General features: G+C 55.1%; 1 protein-coding gene across 1 annotated transcript in view; it reads right to left on the minus strand.

Moving 5' to 3' along the window:
* Nucleotides 1–11,877, minus strand: part of DPH1 (diphthamide biosynthesis 1) — a 53,385-nt gene extending 41,508 nt beyond the window's left edge. Inside the window, exons 1-3 of the mRNA XM_050929729.1 lie at nucleotides 11,814–11,877; nucleotides 8,744–8,899; nucleotides 3,018–3,081 (exon numbers count right to left, since the gene is read on the minus strand). Coding sequence (XP_050785686.1) covers nucleotides 3,018–3,081; nucleotides 8,744–8,899; nucleotides 11,814–11,865 — 272 coding nt within the window. The 5' untranslated portion in view covers nucleotides 11,866–11,877. The remainder of the gene's footprint in view (nucleotides 1–3,017; nucleotides 3,082–8,743; nucleotides 8,900–11,813) is intronic.
* Nucleotides 11,878–21,673: the final 9,796 nt, after the last annotated feature.

The raw sequence follows: 21,673 nt of genomic DNA on the forward strand, positions 1-21,673 counted from the left end.
CAGCGGCCAAGCTAAGCTTCCACATTAGCGCCAGCTATAAATATTAATGGCACGAGAAGCCAGGCACTAACGAGGCCAGGGCCAGCCGTCTGTCGTGCTAACCCCTCACCTGCTGCCGTTCTCTCCTGACCCCAGGCAGCTCCCTGGGGAGCCAGGGGCGGGAGTTTCCATGGCTTCACACTGAGCAGCACAGGCTCAGGCAGTGTCTATAAAGTGCTGCAGCCGCGAGTCACCGCTGGCCCCAGCCATGGATGGAAGGCTCCTAGCCACACCCGAGGTGCAGCTCCAGGCTCACTCGCCCTGACTATGCACAGAAGGCGGGACGTTTTCACAGCCCTGCGCCGTGTAGCCAGGCCAACCAACGTCTCAGGGGTAGACCAGGCCTCAGACTCCCAGCTGGTATCTTCAGAGTTACACCCAATAGGCTGGCACAGCACAAGGAGGGGGGCTCAGGGCCGGCGTGGCACCAGAGGGTGGGGGCGGCGCCCGGGGGCTCAGGGCCGGCATGGCACCAGGGGGTGGGGGCGGCGCCCGGGGGCTCAGGGCCGGCGTGGCACCAGGGGGTGGGGGCGGCGCCCGGGGGCTCAGGGCCGGCGTGGCACCAGGGGGTGGGGGCGGCGCCCGGGGGCTCAGGGCCGGCATGGCACCAGGGGGTGGGGGCGACACCAGGGAGCTCTGGGCCGGCTTGGCACCAGGGGGTGGGGGTGGCGCCCGGGGCCGGCGTGGCACCAGGAGGTGGGGGCGGCGCCCGGGGGCTCGGGGCCGGCATGGCACCAGGGGGTGGTGGCGGCGCCCGGGGGCTCGCACAGGCCCCCAGGGGCACCAACAAGCCCCAACCCTGGCCAGCACCAGCGCTTCCCAAGCTGCAGGCCAGGGGCCACGTCCTCCCTCATCCGAGCCCCGGTTCCATCGCAAGCCCCAGGCCTTGGCCACAAGCTCCAGCACCTCAGTGACCAGAGCCAGGCCACACTGCCCCACCGTGGGCCCCATTCAGCCCAGTGACCCCCGCACACCACATGTCACTGCTCCCCTTTCCCCCATCCAGCCCCACTGCTCACCTGGCCTCCCTCCCACCCCAAACAGCCTCATGGCAGCCCCCGCATCGCCCACATCTCCTGTGTTAGTGCTACTTTGCTGGGGGCCTCCTCCCCACAGATCCCATATCCATGGGCATCCCCCCACATATACACACAGAAACACCCCCCCCGGCACACAGCCCCCACTCATTGGCACACCCCCCACACACAGATACACACAGCTCCCCCAACAACCCTCTCTCCTGTCATCCCAGAGGACCCTCCATTTTCAACCCCACCCTGGGAGGCCCCAGGCGGGGTTGCTGGGAGGCAGGAGCGCCCCATGCAGGGCGGGTAGGCTGCGCTGTGCATAGGGACTCAGGCTCACGGCTCCTTCCATATCTCCTTAATCTGCTGCCTTTGAAGTTGGACCATGAAAGCAGCTCCCTGCTGTCCAGCACATGCAGTCACTTGAAGGCACAGGGAGCTCCCAGGCAGGCTGTGACGAGGCCCAGCCCGGGGCGCTCCCCAAGTCCCGGAGGCCAGCAGGAGGCAGCAAGACACTCTGCCAGCTCCCCCTGCTCACACCCGCACGGCCAAGTGCTGCAGCACCAGGGCTGGCTCAGAGGGCAGAGCAGGGCTGATGGCCACAGAGCAGCCACCAGCCTGCTGGGGAATGATGCTGCCACCAAGCCTAGCTGGCACCTACATAGCCCAGAGCCACAAGCAGCAGCACAGTGTGCTGAGGACAGAGGGGCCAATCACCCAGCTGCTCTGCACCCCTCCTGTGCAGGGGGGTGGGCCGGGGGTTACTGGAAGTGCTACTTTGGGAGGGTGCTCTGCTCTGACCCTGCCTGCCAGGCACAGCATTGGCAGCTGTCTGGCTAAGGGCAGGTGGGAAGGGAAACCAGCCATTGCACCAGGCAGACAGATGCCAGGAAGTGTCATGACCCTGCACGGTGCTATTGGCTCTCACTCTCTGTGTAAAAACAGGAAGCTGGGGGGCAGTTACAGCAGGCAGGGAAAAGAGATTAGCCTAAATCCTGCGAGGTGCCTCAATCTGCTGCCCTGCGAGCTGAGAGCTCCGCTCAGCTCCCAATGGCCTCTCAGCACTTCACCCTCCACTTCTGCTTCTGCTGGGCTGCGGCACATCGGGAAGGAAGCAGCATGGGGACAGAGGTCTCCCTCCCCTACCCCGCTCTCTGTGGGCCCATGTGAGCAGCTGGGAGAACCCGCATGCCCAGGCACAGACCCCCACCTGCAGCCCCACAGCTGCCTGCCAATCACAGCTGCCCTCTCAGCCCCAAGGAGCGAGGGGACAGGATACCAGGGTAAATGGGCAGCAGGGCCTTTCCCCTGGAGCCCAGGATGAGCATGGTGCAGAGGCCATGGCCAGCGAGGCAGGGGCTTGGAGGGGCTTGAGGGAGCCCCTTTCCCTCCCAAAGCAGCAGGCCACTGAATGGAGAGTGCCCGAAAGTACCAGTCTCTCAGAGCTCACCTGCTGCCACCAGGCCATCCCCACTGCAGCCCAGAGCGCTCCTCGGCACACAGGCCCCGAGCTCACATCAGCCAGTTGTTAACACGGGCATCGTGACCCCAGCGAGGACCAGGACATGCTGAGCTTGTTGGCTGCTGGCTCAAACGCACCAAGGGGTGAGGGGCAGAGCCAGGCAGTGAGATCAGCCCGACAGCATGGTTGTCTCTCACAGCTCGCCGCTCGCACGGCCGCATACATTCAACCGCTGAGTGAACATTGGCCGGCCGCCCCACCCCGCACTGCACAGCTGGGCACTACCTAGCGCAAGAGATACCAACTACATGCACAGTGGGCAGCTCCGTGGCAGGAGGCAGAGCCATGGAACAGGCAGATCAATGCTTTAGCAAAGCTGTTTGATGTGGGACATCACTTTTCTGCCCTGGGGACCTGTCTGGTGAGATGCCAGAATGTGTGGCAATGGCAGACACCCCTTCAAAGGCAAAGAGCCTACGTCTTTCACTCACCTTTCAATGATGTCAGCGATGGTGCATGCAAACATGAGGAGCCCTTCGGGCATCTGCAGAGCCACTAGGAGAGAGACAGATGCCCAGAGTTAGGATGCACTGAGCAGATCATTTCCTCCACAAAGCGAACACCGGGTACATGCCTGACAACACCCCTGGGCACACTGAGCCAGACCCAACCCACACACAGCTCAGCCCTTCCGCCTTCAGCATCCACCCCAGAGCTCCTCTGAGCCAGAGCTGCCCCACAGCATGCTGGGATGCTGGCGCACTTAGCCCGTAACACCCAGCATTGCTGCTGCCTCCAGGAGCTCCTGAGCACTTCCTAAGGGGAGGGAGTCAGGAGTCCTCTGCACTGGGGCAGCTGCAACGCTCTGCTCCCTGGCCACTCTGGGGAGGAGTCTCACAACACGGCAACGGTGCAGGAAGAGGAGAGCTGGAGAACTCCCTGCAGCTGGGTGGTGAACCCACCCGGCACAGCGAGAAGCGTGGCCCCAAGGTGCAGGCCAAGCACCAGGGCTCAGGGTTCTAGGCCAGCACCTCTGTGCCCAGGCCCCACGTACTGCAGCCCAGCAATGAGCCAAGGCCCCCCTGGGTGCTGGTCCAGGTGACAGGCAGCAGGTTTAAAGCAAACAGCAGGAAGAGCCTCTTCCCACACAGTCGGCCTGGGAGCTCGCTACCAGGGTGTGTTGCGAAGGCCAGAAGTAAAATGGGTTCCAAGCAGAAAGAGGCTAGGTCCATCGCTGGCCATTGGCCAGGGTGGGCAGGGACACAGCCCATGCTCCAAGTGGATGCCAGAAGCTGAGAGTGGATGTGTCACAGAGTGTGGGGAGTCCGGCCCTGCACCCCTCTTCCTGGGACCCACAGTGACTCTCAGCCAGCCAGTAAAACAGAAGGTTTATTGGACAACAGGTACACAGGTTACAGCAGAGCTTGCAGGCACAGTCAGGACCCCTCCACCGAGTCCTTCTGGGCTTTCAGGGTGCTTGGATCCTAGCTAGGATCCCCTGAATTCCGCCCACACAGCCCCAAGCCCAAACTCAAACTGCTTCCCTCCTGCCACTCCCTTCCATTATCCCCCTTCCCAGGCAAAGGTGTTGACCTTTCCCTTCCCTTACCTAGCTCAGGTTACAGGCTCCAGTATCATCCATCCCCTAAAGTCCTCCCCTACTCTCCCACTCCCCACACAGACAGCCCCTACTCCATCACAGGATGCCAGGGGCTGGACCACTCAATAGTTGCCCTGTTCTGTTCACTCCCTCTGAAGCACCGGCACTGTTGGAAGACAAGATCCTGGGGCAGGTGGGCCATTGCTCTGACACAGTGTGGCTGTTCTTATGCCAACAGACAGACTGGGACTCAACCCCCTTTGCTGTCCTCCGGATCCTCTGAGAGGCGAGGGACAGTCCCCACGCTGGGCTGCTCCCTGCGGGAGTGGGGACTGAGCGCCAGAACTATGGCCTTTAGCTCCAACTGCAGGTCCCATTAATCCCATTATTCTCTTAACTCTAGATCCCACTAACACATCTCGGCCTTAATGACGTACTCACGGTCTCCCTGGCTGACAGAAATCCCCAGGCTACTGAGCCTTGCCCGGGCAAACACCACCTCTATTTAAAGACATTGTTTTAGGCCAATTGGTTAGAACCACGCTAATCTCCAGCTGCCCCAACTCACAAAGCTCTTCTAAGTGAGATCAGCTTAGACCAGCCAGGGAAATCCGGGCTTCAGGCACCTCAGGAGGGGTCCCAGAGCACCGCTTCCTACCCAGCCAGCCTCTGCTGCCCTGGGATGTCTGGAAAGCGGCGTGGCCCACATCTGCCAGCCCTTCCCAGTAGGGCTGTCAAGCGATTAAAACAATTAATCCTGATTAATCACACTGTTAAACAATTTATTTCCATATTTTGGATGTTTTTCTACATTTTCAAATATATTAATTTCAATTACAACACAGAATACAAAGTGTACAGTGCTCACTTTATATTTATTTTTGTTACAAATATTTGCACTGTAAAAAACCAAAGAAATAGTATTTTTCAGTTCACCTAATACAAATACTGTAGTGCAATCGATTTATCATGGAAGTTGAACTTACAAATGTAGAATTATGTGCAATAAATAATTGCATTAAAAAATAAAACAACGTAAAACTTTAGAACCTACAAGTCCACTCAGTCCTACTTCAGCCAATCGCTCAGACAACTTTGGTTACAATTTGCAGGAGATAATGCTGCATGTCTTGTTTACAATGTCACCTGAAAGAGACAACAGGCCTTTGCATAGCACTGTTGTAGTCGGCATCGCAAGATATTTGCGTGCCAGATGCACTAAGGATTCATATGTCTTCATGCTTCAACCACCATTTCAGAGGACATGCGTCCATGCTGACGATGGGTTCTGCTCAATAACAATCCACAGAAAGCGGACCGACACATGTTCATTTTCATCATGAGTCAGATGCCACCAGCAGAAGGCTGATTTTCTTTTTTGGTGGTTCAGGTTCTGTAGTTTCCGCATTGGAGTGTTACTCTTTTAAGACTTCTGAAAGCATGTTCCACACCTCATCCCTCTCAGATTTTGGAAGGCACTTCAGATTCTTAAACTTTGGGGTGAGTGCTGTATCAATCCTTAGAAATCTCACATTGGTATCTTCTCTGCGTTTTGCCAAATCTGCTGTGAAAGCGTTCTTAAAACAAACATGTGCTGGGTCATCATCCGAGACTGCTATAACATGAAATCTATGGCAGAATGCAGGTAAAACAGAGCAGAAGACATACAATTCTCCCCCAAGGAGTTCAGTCACTAGTTTAATTAACGCATTATTTTTTAATGAGCATCATCAGCATGGAAGCATGTCTTCTGGAATGGTGGCCGAAGCATGAAGGACATATGAATGTTTAGCATATCTGGCACGTAGGTACCTTGCAATGCTGACTACAAAAGTGCCATGCGAACACCTGTTCTCACTTTCAGGTGACATTATAAACAAGAAGTAGGTAGAGTTATCTTCCGTAAATGTAAACAAACTTGTTTGTCTGAGCAATTGGCTGAACAAGAAGTAGGACTGAGTGGACTCGTAGGCTCTAGAGTTTTACATTGTTTTGTTTTTAAGTGCAGTTCTGTAACCAACAAAATCTACATTTGTAAGTTTCACTTTCAGGCTAAAGAGATTGCACTACAGTACTTGTATGAGATGAATTGAAAAATACTATTTATTTTATCATTTTTACAGTGCAAATATTTATAATAAAAATAATATAAAGTGAGCAGTTTACAGCATGTGTTCCATGTTGTCATAGAAATCGATATATTTGAAAATGTAGAAAAGCATCCAAATATATTTAATAAATTTCCATTGGTATTCTATTGTTTTAATAGTGCAATTAATCGCAATTAATTTTTTTACTCGCAGTTAATTTTTTTGAGTTAATGGCGTGACGTAAATACGATTAATTGACAGCCCTGCTTCCCAGATAAGCAGCAGAGAGCCCAGCACACACAAGGCAAGAGGCACTTCACACTCCTCAGCCCAGATATTTCAGGTCCAGGGCAGGTGGCAGAGCTCCAAAGAGTCCAACTCACAGCACCTTGCTCTGAGCACTAGCACCGTGCTCATCCCACTGGAGCAGGGAGTGCCCAGGGCTCAGCACAGCTGGCTCGAGGAGCTCTGAATCCTTCCTCCCCTGGGGGTACAATCAGCTCCAGCCCTGGGCCCCAGACTGCTGGCCAGAAAACAGACTTGCCTTCTCAAGTGAGGCCTGTGGTTCCTGCAGGTGCCGGGAGTGGGTGGGGGAAGCACAGGACAGCTGGCTTCCTCTCCGTTAGTATAGCATCTGCCCTCTGTGCCCAGCAGCTCTCCACTGGCCTCTCTGCTACGAACCAGGCCCATCACACTCCTCCCCACCGGGCACTGGCATGAGGAAGGCCTGCCCCGAACTCCTGCCCTCTCGGGTCCAGCTGCGGCCCCTTGCCAGCGAGCCACGTGCTGGTCTCTGTATGTGCACATCTGAGATCCCAGCACGGCTGATGGTTCAGCTTCCAATATTCCACAAGAGGCTAAAACCTAAATCCAAGCCGCATGTTTGCATTTCGTTACAACAAAACACACAGCACAGGGGCGCCCAGGCAGCACCATGGCCAGGACAGCCCCCACACTCCCCCACTGCCTCCTCCCAACCCGAGCACCCCCGGGGGACAGGGCATGATGGTCTGGGCCCGAGAGTGGCCAAACTAAGACAGGAGTGACACATACTCAGATCTCTCAACGGTCCCAGCACCTCACAGTCCTCAGTGACCCTGCCAGGGCAGGGCTGCCATCCCCACGTTACCAATGGGAACCGAGGCAGGCCAGGCACGGGGAGCCTGCAGCAGGGCAGGGAGCTGAAGTGGTTCCTGGCAGGTGCCCTAACCCCTGGGTCATCCTTCCCCTCAAAGGTCACAAGAGCATCCCATGGGTCCTTCGGTGACCCTGTCGCTCTCTGTGCTCCTGGCAAAGGCGCCACCAGCTGCTGGCAAAGGCACTCCTGGCCCGATCAAACATTCCAGGATTGATGCCTCCGGCTGCCAGGACCCCCAGCCAGTCACAAACCGCGGAGCTGCAGCTACTCAGCCCCTCCATTGTGGGGGGCCTGTCCACGTGATCATGTCACAGACCCCACTCATGAGCCCTTCCCCTGCCCAACGCCTGTGACAGCCTGTGCTCACCTGCCCTGCACCAGCACAGCCCACAGTAACAGTTCAGACACACCAAGCACCTCTCCCTTCCCAGCACCCACAGGTGCTTGCTCCTTTCATCCAGGGCATGGGTGGGCCAGGGGTGAGGATCGGGAGTCTGATGCATTATTCTCTGCACTGGCAGCCCATGAGGAACGGGGCTGAGCAGGCTGTGGCCAGTGACCCCAACCAGGGAGAGGGCTGGGGCATTTACTCTTCAGCAGCTGAGGCCATGGGGGAAATAAAGCAGCTGCCACCAGCTGAAACCACATCCAAGTCAGAGATGTCCCAGCAGAGACCAGAGCACCTGTGCCTCCCTCTCCCCAAGCCTGGAAACACCCAGCCCACACAGTCAGGAACTCATGCCTATGCCTGTCCCTCCCCTCGTAGCAATGGAACGGCTTCCCAAGATCCCAATGCCATATCCCACCTTCAGGGGGCCTTGCCCTTCACCCATATTCCACCCAGGCACTCGCTCACCCGGGTGTACCCCCAATCCCCAAAGGCTCAGCCAGGAAGCACAGGGAAAGAGGAAAGAGACAGAGAGCCATAATTGGAGCCCTGGCCAGCATCCCAGCCCAATCTCCAGCAGGATGACAGCTCCATGGGACTCAGCCCGTCCTGTCTAATGTGATTATAAACCTGAGACACAAACACACTAAATCGTCAGAAGAGTTATGGCCAGCTCCCTGTAACGTGAAATGCCGGCGGCATGGCAGCTGCTTCCCAGCCTGACTGACAGCTTGGCACAGCCAGCATCCATCAGTACGTTCCCCTAGGTAACCCAGCCCAGCTCCTGGCCTGGCCTGGCCTTACAACACATCCTCTCCGGACTGACTGGGACCCACACGCTGGCGAGGGCCATGCACATTCTGACTCAGGAGGGGCCAGGGCTGCGACAACAGGGTCAATGGAATCTAGCCCCCATGCAGCCCAGGTGGTGAGCTGGTGCATGAAGCCCGGCAGCTCCATTCTCAGGCTCAGCTCTTGGATGGCCCCAAATGGCCACGTACCTTTTTTTGCCTTGGCCTGCTGAATTCTCCAGACTGTCTTGTAGATCTCAAAGTTATAGTTGCTGGGGAGGGCTCCAACTGCCTCCTGCAGCTCCTTATTGGTGAGAATTGCCTCAGGGATCTGCATAGCCACCCGTCGGCGCTGGGGTCCTCGGCCTGCAAGGAGAACCAAGGAGCCAGAGGATCCGTGAAGAGTGGGAAGGCACTCACCAACCGCACGTGCCACACCTGACTCCGTTAGCTACCACGGAGTTTGACACCTGGCTCCCCCTGCCACAGGGAGACAGGCCATCACACCAGCAGAGCCGCGGGAAAGCCTGGCTCCAGCCAGCCAGCAGTGAGGACTGGTTGGGAGGCACAATGAGACATGCTGGATGTGTCACAAAAAGGGACCCACCTATTGCCTCCAGAGGCCTGACAATGCACAGGGCCGGCTCTAGCCATTTCGCTGCCCCAAGCAGGGCGGCATGCCGCAGGAGGCGCTCTGACACTCGCCAGTCCAGCGGCTCCGGAGGACCTCCCGCAGGCGTGCCTGCGGATGCTCCACCAGAGCCGCGGGACCAGCAGACCCTCTGCAGGTACGCCTGCGGGAGGTCCACTGGAGCCGCCTACCGCCCTCCCGGCAACCGGCACAGCGCCCCCAGCGGCATGCCGCCCCAAGGACGCGCTTGGCACGCTGGGGCCTGGAGCCAGCCCTGATGATGCAGCATCCATCAGGAGATGCCAACTCACGCAAACGAATCCAGAGCCGGAGCTCAGACCCTTCTGCTTGCCTGAGAGCACAGAGGACCCACAGTCCTGCAGCAGTCCCGCAAGGCAGAGACCCACAGCAGTCCCCATACCCACCCCCCAACCAGAGAGACTGAGTGAGCGCAGGACAAGGGGAGGAGGTTTCCACCCCTCAGAGGCCAGGCTCCATAATGCGGGGAGGCACCGAGCCTGCTAATCTAGCACAGCCGGGAGGGGAGGGGTTGGAGGAGCAGAGTAACTTCATGCTCCGACCCCTCAATAAATTAAAGGCAAGAAAAGGATGTAATGAAAGCTGTGTGATTACATTCAATCTTGCTGAGTGACTCAGGAGCGACTGGAGGGGGCGAGGGGCAGCTGTTGGGGCCTGCATTGAGCCCAGATTTTAAATTCCAAATAGAATTAACTGAGAGAGGCTTGGCCACAGCCCCCACTCCACTGACATGCACAGAGATGGGGAGCCTTGCCCAGAGCCAGAAACCCACTGCCCAGGGGCTGCTCAGCACCAGTAACCCGGCAGGGAAAGCTCTGCTGAGCAGCTAGGGGCAGCACCGCCTTCCAGGAGAGGCAGTGGCCAGTCACTCGAAGCCAAGTTCAGGGGAAGGAGAATGATGACTCCCAGGAGAGTAGGAGTCCAGCCTGCGACAGCTGAGGAGCTGGTGCCTGCTCCAGCATGACCCTATTGCCCCAGCTACATGAGGCCTAGAAAGGCTTCTGTGCAGAGACCCCTTCTACTTGCCAGCTGCCCTGCATCCCCAGACAGCGTCCCCCAGCCGCCATCCAGGGAATGCAGAGAAGTCTTTTGTTCTCTTAGGCAGCTCCACTTGCTCCTATCCCCAGGCCTTGAGCCAGACCCCTCCCCAGCTAGAGCCTGCCCCAAGAGAGCTCCCTTTCTCCCTGCTGGTCCTCTGCCCCCACAAGGACTCCTCCTCCCTACCCAGCCAGGAACCCACAGGAGCTCCCCATCCCACCCCCTACCAGAGTCCCACCAACTGGCACAGAGCCAGCACTGCCACAAGCGTGTCCACGATGCCCTGTGGAAGGGGCGGTGATCTGGCAAGGGAAGGGCCGGTGTTACTTCTCCAGTATCTCACTTGACAAAGTGATGGGAGCAGTAAAGAGCAGGTTTCTATTCCTGTTTTACCATGACTGCTCGAGACCCTTTTGTGGGACTCCGTGAATCAGAAAGGCTGTCAGCCATCCGAACCCTGCCAGACGAGCTGATGCAGCATAAGGGCTGTGTTATTTATGTTTGCAAAGGGCCCTGTCATGACAGTGCCTCCCAGCGAACAGGTGTTCATTGCTGTCTGAAGGCCAGGTGACTCACGAGCTGCTCTGCCCACTCACTACATGAGTTATCCAGGCTCCCGTGAAGCAAACTGCCCAGATCAATTAACTACAAAGTAACTTAGACAGAGATGCTGAAGTCCTTATGGCTGACTGGCTTCATCTCAGCCATGCCAGGCAGGAAAAGCCCCTGCTGATCGTTCTGTCCACCAAGTGAGCAGCAGTCAGAGGTGACTGTTAGCGGGTTACTGGAACGTGGGCTAGATCTGCCACTGGAGTCAGAGCATATATTCAGAGCACAGCTCCAAGCTGATAGACCCACCCTTCTCAATTCAGGCAAACTTACTGTCCCACGGCAGCCACTCCCAGCAGAGCCTCCCTTCAGACTAGCCAGCATCCTCTGCAGAGCGCATCTCTGCGCCACGCAAGGTGTGTGTCACCTCCTTATGCTCGGGCGCAGAAGCTAGAGCTGCACAGGGGTAGGGAGCAGGCCTAGCTCCTGGGAAAAGCACCCAGCAGATAGGGTTGCGACCCTCCAGGACTGGCCTAGAGTCTCATGTGATGAAACCTCCATTAAACCGTCCAACCAAAGTTGGCAACGCTCCCACCGTCCTGACTGGCACGTCAGAGGTGGAAGGGTTGGTGCGCAGCATGACCGGGAGAAAGGGGGCCGTGCAGCCACTGCCCCACGCCCCGAGGGGCCAGAGCTCGAGGTATCTGATGAAAGGGAGGGGGCAGCCCTCGGGACCGGCCGCAGCGTGGGAAACGCGCACACTCCGCTGACAGACAAGCACGTCCCCCGCCCTGCAGAGAGCCACGGGGGGCGGCAAAGGCCCAGGATCCCGGATCCCGTTCCCCTGGCGGGCGGGGGTCGGGGAGCGGACCTGGGGCCTTTGCTCTCCAGGCCGGTCGCCAGCCAGGGGGATACGGGCCAGGTCAGGCTGGGGCCGGGCTGGACCAGCCCCCCCGGGAACGGCCCCGTCCCCTGACCCGGCAGCGGGCGGGGTCCCTCGCGCCCCACACACCAGGGTCCCACCTGGCGCCCAAGCCGGGGGCTCACTCCGCGCCAGCTGCTCCCGCGCCGCCATCGCAAACAAACCCACGTGGAGGCCGGAAAGGCAGCGCCAGTAGAGCCACGTGCGAGCCACCAGATCCTAGACAGGAGCAGTCACCGACCGAGCAATCGAGCCTGCCCCTGGCTTTTCCCATTCCACCGGAGGGAGAGCTCTGCTCCTGCGCCGCAACAGAGCGGGGGGCTTGGACAGCGCCGAGCGCCCTGCATAGGACCCCCCTGCCCCTGCCCCTGGAGTCCCTGCATAACGCCCCACCCCGCTCCTGCTCCTGCCCCCTGGAGTCCCTGCATAACACCCCCCTGCATAGCACCCCCTGCTCCTACCCCCTGGAGTCCCTGCATAACACCCCCCCGTTCCTGCCCCCAGGGTGCCCCCTGTATAACAACCCCCCTGCTCCTGACTCCGGGGTGCTCCCTGCATAACATCCCCCTGCTCCTGCCTCTGCCCCCTGGAGTCCCTGCATAACACCCCCCACCCCCGCTCCTGCTCCTGCCCCTGCCCCTGCCCCCTGGAGTCCCTGCATAACACCCCCACCCCGCTCCTGCTCCTGCCCCTACCCCTGCCCCCTGGAGTCCCTGCATAACACCCCCCCCGCTCCTGCTCCTGCCCCTGCCCCCTGGAGTCCCTGCATAACACCCCCCTGCATAGCACCCCCTGCTCCTACCCCCTGGAGTCCCTGCATAACACCCCCCCGTTCCTGCCCCCAGGGTGCCCCCTGTATAACAACCCCCCTGCTCCTGACTCCGGGGTGCTCCCTGCATAACATCCCCCTGCTCCTGCCTCTGCCCCCTGGAGTCCCTGCATAACACCCCCCCCCCCGCTCCTGCTCCTGCTCCTGCCCCCTGGAGTCCCTGCATAACACCCCCCCTGCTCCTGCCCCTGGGGTGCCCCCTGCATAACACCCCTCCTGCTCCTGCCCCCTAGCGTCCCTTTGGCTTCTCTAGACGGTTTTTAACTTTCTCTTTATCCAACAGATAGTCCCAACAATTGTAACAAGCCAAACTGTATTATTAAAATAAGACAAATGAGGGAATCAACACACTCCATGCTTCCTTGAAGTTGGACTGAGAAACAAGCTTCCCACCAGTGTGAGAAAGATGTCTCCCTTTGCACCCTTCTGAGAACCTTTTCTAGCTTTTCAGTGGAGTGGTGCATGGTGACCATCACAGTTTTACCTTGTGCCTCCACCTGTTAAGGTGCTGTCTGAGACTCGAGCGCGCTATTAACTGGTTTACTACAGACGTGTTTACGCCCAGAACGATGGGATTCACCTTCAGATAACATGTAGGCAACATGAACAGCGTGCACAGAAATATTTTTAAACACAAAGTCAAGGTCACACCCCACATTGACCTGGGAATGACAACTGGCATTAGAGAAGGAATGGGTACACCAGCTTCCAACACATCCGCATAAACAATGGCTGAGCTATTATGACTACTTGGCTAGAGACTAGTGACATGTTCCTTGGTCCATATCTACACAGATACGTGGACCCTCAATAAAACCTGTGGTACACATATAGCCAATACCCAATTCCCAGTTGCAGGAATTTAGGTTGACACTATTATATCCTGCATCATTTCTGTGTACCCATTTAGTACTATTGGTACTAAGGGCTACACCCAGCTTTCACTGGCATTGAGTATAGTTAGCATCTATGTGGTGGTTATGTGGGTTTCCAGGTCATGCAAAATTGACAGCCTTCCACCCTGCCTGGTGGACTGCTTCAAAAGAACTAACATTTCTTAGCAGTAGTTGCTTCAGCTCTGAAGGGATGATTCCATTGAATCCATCCTTGAGAATGCTGCTAGCTGTATTGAACAGCCAGGATTGGGCTTGAGCACAAGTTAAAGCCCATGAGAGGTTGCCCTGTAACACCCCTACGAAACCATTTTGGTAGGGTCTTAACAACTTCATATTCCAGACTGTTCAAGAGCTTTAATGAGGAGGTCACTGGCTGGCTCAGTGAGGCCACCTCATGCCCCATACTACTGATTTTTCCAGCCAGAATACTGCATCAATCGAATTTAAAATACCTGGACTGGTACCAACTCCTCCTAACACCTTTGCCACTGCATTCCTTTTGACCCTATTTGGCTTGGGCAAGATGCTTTTCACTGAAGCTTTCCATCCAAGATCAGTGTTTGGACCTACGGTGCACACTTGGGGTCCATGCTGCTTACTGCCACTTCCAAGGCACAGCGATCTTCTTTAGAGAACAGACTGGCTGGAATTATCTTGTCCTAGCACTGGACTTATATTGCTTATATCAGGCTCCAGACCACTGCCACTTGTCTGACCTCTCTGGCTCCAATTACAACCCATCTGCCTGAGTCATGTATGTTGACATTCATATTGCTGATACCATAACAGTTGCACATTTTACATCTACTACATTACAGAAACTAATTACTAAATGAATTAAACATGTCCTTGGTGTTATTGTAACAATCCAGACTTCTGCTATACACACATTAAAGGAAGTATGTATCTTTATGTTTAAAGCTTTTCCACAAATTGCACTTGCCTTTACCTTAAACACTCTCATCTTTAATACAAGGGAATATTTGAATTGATGCTGACACATCTAGATTCACCTCACACTCTTCACGCCTCTGAACAATTGCCCAAGTGGTCATCATTAAACTCCCAGTTGCAACCCTTTTCCCATTTGTGAACCAAGCTTGTCTGGTCAGCGTTTTTGTCAGCTTTTACAAAAGGGGAGTCGCACTCATAAGTTTGCTGTGTTAAAGGGGTCACCAGTACAAAAGTTTGAGAACCACGGCTGTACCCCACATGAGGAAATGTCTCAATGGTGGCTTTGGCAGAGGCCAACAGCACTTATATGGTAATAGCTGACAAAAACGGTGACAAAGATCCCTCATTTCTTCTATGAAGTGGGGGCCTTGATCGGAGTCGATCTTGTCGGGCAATCCAAACCTTGAGAATGTTTGTTCGAGAAATCTCTTGTGGTGTTGGTGGTTGTATTATTCTTAGCAGGATGCACTTCTATCCAGTTGGAGAATGAACCCACGACCACTAGGCAGTGTTTATTGCCATTCCCAGTGATCCTATAAAACCTGTAGTCAGGACCATGGGCCCAGTATTTTTTGATGGTGTATTGGACCCTTATCGATGTTATGATCTGGATTATTCTCTGTGCAATTCAAGCACTTCTGCAGGTGCTTCTCCACGTCTCTGGTAAAACTGGGCCACCAAATCCACAGTCAGTCTGCTCACCATCTCTTCTAAGCCCAAATGGCCTTGACTGTGAGATAATGCAATGAGTTCTTTCCTTACGCATACGGGAACTATTAAAACTGGGTTTATGTTGTTTAGGTCTTTTCTTAAAGCCAGGGTTAGTTCATCTTTGTTCTGAAAGATGCTGTAATTTTGATGCTCTTCCTTGACTAAGAGATCTTGCAACTCTTTGTCCTGTTTCTGCAGTGCAACAGTGTCCTTTTGACCTTCTATTTCAGGTTTTTTTTCCTGAATTTGATATGCCCTTAGATCAGATTTGGTCCACAGTTGCCCTATACCTTGCAGTGCAGCCTGTTTAGCAAGTCTGTTGACCTTCTTCTTTAATTTCGATACTTCAGCTTGATCTTTCTTACGGCCTTTCGCCTAGAACAGGTAAGTATCCCCCTTGCTGGTTGTTACTCATTGCCATGCATGCTTCAGGTATTTGGCATGTGCTATTGGCTTCCCATCTGCTGAAGTCATATCCCTAGGTGACCCAAATGCGCATCTATTTGGTAAGTGCCTTGACCACAGGGTGACCAGATGTCCCAATTTTATAGGAACAGTCCTGATATTTGGGGCTTTTTCTTGTATAGGCTCCTATTACCCCCCACCCCATCCCGATTTTTCACACTTGCTGTCTGGTCACCCTACTTGACCACCCAGTCAGAGCGTGAACAAATAAACAAGCTTCTGAGGCAGCTGCATCAAGCATGGCTCGGCAGCCACCACTTCTGCAAAGGGCACTCGTGGTCTTCCCTGTGTTAATAACGCATAAGGGATGGTGACAGATGTGGTATTTTGTTGACTTCAGTATTTTTGTTCAATAAATGTAGGGTCCACCCTGCCAACCCGAGGTTGGATTCCCTTCCATCATTAATCTGTCTGGACAGAACATACACCTGCAAAGTATGGTGTTGTCATGAGCATCACTGGTGACATGCCTATCAAGTACTCCCAGTGGTGCATGGCCCAGATCAGTGCCAATACCTCACACTCACAAGGGGAATACCTTTGCTCGATGTCACTCAGTGTTTTTGCCACTGGTTTGGGTCCATTCCCATTATCGTGAAGAAACACAGCACTTCATCCTTTCAGTCCTGGCTAACTGTAGCTGGAATGGTTTGTCCCACCTGGGATAAGCAAGTGCTGGTGCTTAGTTAGAGCCTGATTAAGTTTGTTGAAGGACTCCATGTGTTTTTCATTCATCACTCTTGTCCTTTTCACAGCAGTTGGTAGAGTGGGCGGGCGATCTCTGAGTAGTTCTCCACTAAATCCCGGGAGAAAGCCCATGAGTCCAAGAAAGGATCTCAGAGCCGAGATATCTTGTGGAGCAGGGAGCTTACATATAAGCTGTATGCGTTGGACATCAGGTCTTCTACCCTCTACTCCAAGTTCCACTCCTCAGTAAGTCACTTTTTGTGAGACCTTTATAGGCTTTATAAGAAATCCTGTTGCCTTTACTTTTTCCGGGACTACATTTAACAGTTTTAGAATTTCTTCCATGGTTGATGTCACAGTAAGGATGTCATCAACGTAGCTAATTATTTTATGCTTCTCTGGAATGGTGTTCCACATTCTTGTGACACTTGTGGCAGATGAAGGGTGCATCGTAGAACCCTTGGGAAGCACAGATAAAGTATATTGGTTATTAGCAAAGGTGAATGTGAACTTGTACCATGATTCGGGGTGAAGTGGGATAGAGAAGGCTGCGTTCAGTACCACTGTGCTCCTGCTGAGGTTGCTAAATACCAGGACATCATGGCAACAACCCCTGGAGTGAGCCTAGGAGTTACTTGTTTGAGCAGTCGATAATCCACAGTTAATCGGCAAGTGTCCATAGGTGTGCCACTCTTGCTGGGGCAGCGCAGCCTAACGGCCACAGTCAATTTGCCCCAGTGAGACAGGGCCAAAAGGCCTAGCGGCCAGAGTCAATAGATTCGCCCCTCTTGGGGGGGGCAGTAAGGCATAGTGGCCACAGTCAGTAAAGTCGCCCTTGTTGGCAGGGCAGGAAGGCCTAGTGGCCAGGGTCAGTCAGGATAGGGGCCACCATGCACAAGAAAGGGGATGGCAGCCCAGGTAGGGGGGTCAGGGCCCTCCCTCTGCACTGGACCCCAGCCCAGGGCCCTGGTCATGGCAGGGGCGTGTGCCACTTAGTCAGCGGGAGAGGGGGTGGTTCCGACCAAAACACTGACTCAAATTTCCAGTTCACAAACTGGGCCCCTATCAAATGCTCCTAGGCTGCTTCCTACTATAGTCCCCACTGTCACAGTCTGAGCATCTGTTATCTTTGGGTTCTCTGGTCTATGCTGTCCCTGGGGACTCCAGACTCAGCAAGGTCCCTGTAGGTACTTTGGCATCTGCCTGGGTTACAGCGACTCCAGCTCTCATAGTTTTGGGCTTCGACTGCTACTTGGATGGAGCCAGCAGGTGTGTGGGCGGGCGTGCGGGTGTCCTCCCTGGTGGGCAGCCCCCAAGTGAGCTAAGATGCTCCCTTTAATACCGGTGCACCTGGAGCAGGCCCAGTAGAGTGAAGGGGGCATGGTTTCCTCAGCCCCCAGTGTAGGGTTTACCCTTCCCCATCCAGTGCGGCGCGAGTGTGCCCCATCACACTCCCCTCACGTGCTCCCTGCCCATTGCTCCCTCTGACTGTCTCCTCTCTCCATTGACCTGGCCTCCTCTACAGAAGCTGAAAGAGTAGTAGAAGGAGCTAGAAGCCTCAGGGACAGGACTGGCACCCTGTACCCCTCCAGAGACTTCTGAAGCCGCAGGTTACCCTGGCTTCCCTAGTGTAGCGTGCCCAAGCCTTTGCTACTAGCACTTCCTGGGACTCCAGAAACTTGGTAGCAAACGTGGCCAATGCTTTGCTGGCGGTGTAGTCAGGCAAATGGTTTTATAACGGTGCTAGGCCCCATCTGGGCTGCATGGGTGTCTCCCCACTCTCTGAGGGGACGTGTGTCCATAAGGCCAAAGGAACCATTAACAGGGATGGCAATGACAACACCTTCAGAGGGTCTGGTTCTCAAGGCCCTGCTCAGAGATCTGCCTCCAATGATCACTGGCTTAGCTGTTTGACAGAGAAACGATCCTGCTGTACGCTTGGCACCATGTGTTGACAGAGAGGGTTCTTTGCCCATAGGTGTAATAATTCCAACAGCCCCTCTCCTGCATGCTCCGTCCCGGAGTGGGCCTCCCATCGCCGCAAAAAACAATGTCTGTTCTAGAGGCTCCCTCACAGTGAATGGCTTCCCCTCTGCCAATCCCCTCTCCAAGGCTGGGCCACATGACAGGTTACCTGCAAGGGACCACCGCTAATGGGTGACTGAAAGTCCCCCCTGACCTGCCAATTCCCTAGCACCCAAAGATGGGGTGTAATGGGTGACCAAATACTGCCTGAAGAGGCCCCCTTCCTTACATGGGGCTGCAGCTTTCCTTCACCACACACGACTCTCTTCATACGTGCCCTCGGGTCCCAATCCCAAAGCATGTACCAGGACCTACTTGCTGTCAGGGATCTTTGTGATTTCAAAACGAGTTATGAAAGTGCATAGACAAGGCTGCTTCTCCACAGCACTAAACGTCCTCATGGCCTGTCCTCAGTCCCAGCCCTGTCTGAAGGGAAAGCAGCTCCTCCATGACTGTCCTGGCTGGAGCAGAGAAATGCTGGGCACATTGTCATTGTGTGGCATGTCACACCAGCTGGACAGATTAACTTCCTGCAGTCACCAGAACTCAGAGTAACCTGTCTCATATCCTCCTGCTAATTAGAGCCCTAGAGAAAGGTGGACCTGCGGAAGCAATTCATATGGCCCTAAACAACTAACCCTTTCCCTCAAAGCCCGGATGGAAGCCTGACATCCCCCGAGCAATGTGCCGTACCCCCTCTCAGCTGCGCGCCACAGAGCTCTGCTGGAACAAGCTGTCTGGGAATGGTCTGATCTCGAAATCCCTGGATCAAGCACTCTGGGGCAAAGGACCAAAAACCCCATCAAGGAGGGTTTCAGGACCAGCTCTGGCCATTGCTGCGGCTGCAGCACCCCAAGCCCTTCTCTCTCATCCTCTCTCTTTCCTCCCCCACCACTCCCTACCCCTTAGGAGGCTGCTGTTTTGACACAGTGCACTGACAGGCATTCAACTCTCTCTGTCTGTCAGGCTCAGGATGAGGTCCACATGCTCAGCAGGAGCCCTCCCTGTCTGATAAAACCAGGCAGGTGTCAGGATCCTTCAGACATGGGACCCTGATCCACATTGGCTGGATTCAGTTAATCCATCTATGTCTGTGACATCAGCATCCAGCTGTAACCTCACAAATGGGACTGTGCTCCAGGGAGGGACAAGGGCAGGAAGAAGGGACTCCCTGGAGACTTGCTTCACCACAACCCTGGGATGCAATGTCACTGAGCGAATCAGGCAGCAGGAAGAGTTTGGCTGGAAAAGAGAAAAATTTACATACAGAGCTCCTCGGCTGGCAGTGATGGGGCAGGAGAGGGAGAAAACACAGACCCACTGGGCAGGAGCTTTGGGGCTTGATCAGGGTTTGCTGAAGTGCATCAGGGCCTCAGTCACATTCCCTAGCTGGCTAGTGCTCAGGGCTCTGCTCCCTAGCCTGACTATTATCTCTAAGGCCCCCCTCACATTAGTCTTGGAGCACCGGGGACAGGAATTACAGTTCTCATAAAGGGGCCCCAGTGGGCTCTGCTTTTTGCCTCTCTTAAGTCCAGAGGCTCCACTCTCCTGCAAATCATCATGTCAGGGGGTGCCTTATCCTACATGCTGGGCCCGCAGTGCACTCTGAGGATACTCAGGCTCAGCTTCCTCTCCCCTGCCTGGTCACTGCACAGGTGAAGGGCCTTCTCTGGCTCTCAGCCTGGGCACTGGAGCTTCGCTGCCCAAGAGGAGTGGAGCTGTCCCAGGAGATCTCCCTGCTGGAGCCCCGCAGGCCTGGAGCCTCTTGCTGGCGTCACACACTGACACACTTGCTGCTGCATTTGGACTTCTCTGACATTTGATTACAAGCTAATTAAATTAGACCTTCCCTTCCCTACACAGGTTGAGTGACAGCTGCACCACACACTCCCTTCCCTCTGCACTCTGTCTTACTCAGCGCTTGAGTAATCAGTGCCTGCTCACGCTGGACAGACTTTGTCCAGTCGTGGGCTCATCTCGCACTCCCATTTCACACCATCCCACCAACGTGCCCAGTCCCCTCCTTCTCCCAGGGCTGCGGAGGGGTTTCCATTTCAGGCGAGTACAGTCACTGGGCTGCCCCCTCTCTGGAAGTATTACCAGTGTGTGGGGACCGAACAGTAACCACACGCGTGCTGTTCCCACTGCAGACTCAGAGAAAGGTGGGGCTGGAAGGAACCCTCTAGTGCAGCCTTTGTGCTGAGGCAGAACCAAGTAACCCTAGACTGACCCTGGGCCGTGTTTGTCCAACCTGTTCTGAAACCCCCACTGATGAGAATTCCACAGCCTCCCTCCATACCCCGGGCCAGAGCTCAGCTCCAGTGCTTCCTCAGATCTAACCTAAATCTCCCATGCTGCAGAGTAAGCCCATTACTTCCTGTCCTGCCTTCACTGGCCATGGAGAACAATTGAGCACAGTGCTCTTTAAAACAGCCCTTCACATATTTGAAGACTGTTTTCAGCCTCTGGCTTCTTTTCTCAAAACTAAACTGCTCAGTTGTCTCAAGCTTTCCTCACAGGTCAGGTTTGCTACATGCTGGATCATTTATTGCTTGTTTGGACTCTTTCCAGTTTGTCCACAATCAAAGCTGTATAGCAGGCAAATCACCCCAACTAGTGGGCCAAAAGCTCTCTTAGCTTTTGGGTTGACAGAGACTTTATGAAGCTCCCAAACTCTAATCCGCTGACCCTGGCTCCCCATCGTTCTCCACAGCAGGCCCTTGGTGGAGAGAATGATTAGTGCCTTACATCTTCCAACCTGAGGCCCAAATCTGTCTCTCATCCTTTGGTGTCTGTGCGCTCAGACATCTCCTGGGAGGCCTGTGCCTGCATCCCATTGCGGGTGTGGGGGGGTTCCCAGCTGCAAACAGAGAGAGGCTCTGCCATGCTCTCCACTCTCTTGGCTTCAGACTGAACTTGCTCCAATACTCAAGTGCAAAAATGCCTCTGTAAGAACTGGCTGACTTGCAAGGTGGAATGAGGCTGGCTGGAATGTGCCCTGTGTTCTCACTGATCACACCCCAGACTGCTAACTCTGGTTGGCTCTCACATCTAATTAGAAAGTAGTGTGGAGAAAAGGAGAGGGGGAGACAGAGCAGCAGGGAATGGGCTAAGAGAGGGAAAGAGAACAAGGGATGAGAGAAAGGGATAGCAAAGGAGACGGGGAAGGGTGGCACAGAGAGATCTACCCAGGTGACACTCCCATGCGCCTTTCCCTGCAGACATGCAGACTGCAGCCTGGCTCCCAGCTGGATCCAGGGAGCAGCAGGGGCCGGTGACACTGGCCCCAGGCGATGCACAGTGACAGGGATGCAGGGAGGGCGCAGCAGATGCAGGCACTGCCAGGCGGATTCCTAGCGTAGTGCTTAGCTGCTGTATGACCTCACATGGTGCA

Source organism: Gopherus flavomarginatus, chromosome 19, assembly GCF_025201925.1.
Source record: "Gopherus flavomarginatus isolate rGopFla2 chromosome 19, rGopFla2.mat.asm, whole genome shotgun sequence".
NCBI classification, from domain to species: Eukaryota; Metazoa; Chordata; order Testudines; family Testudinidae; genus Gopherus; species Gopherus flavomarginatus.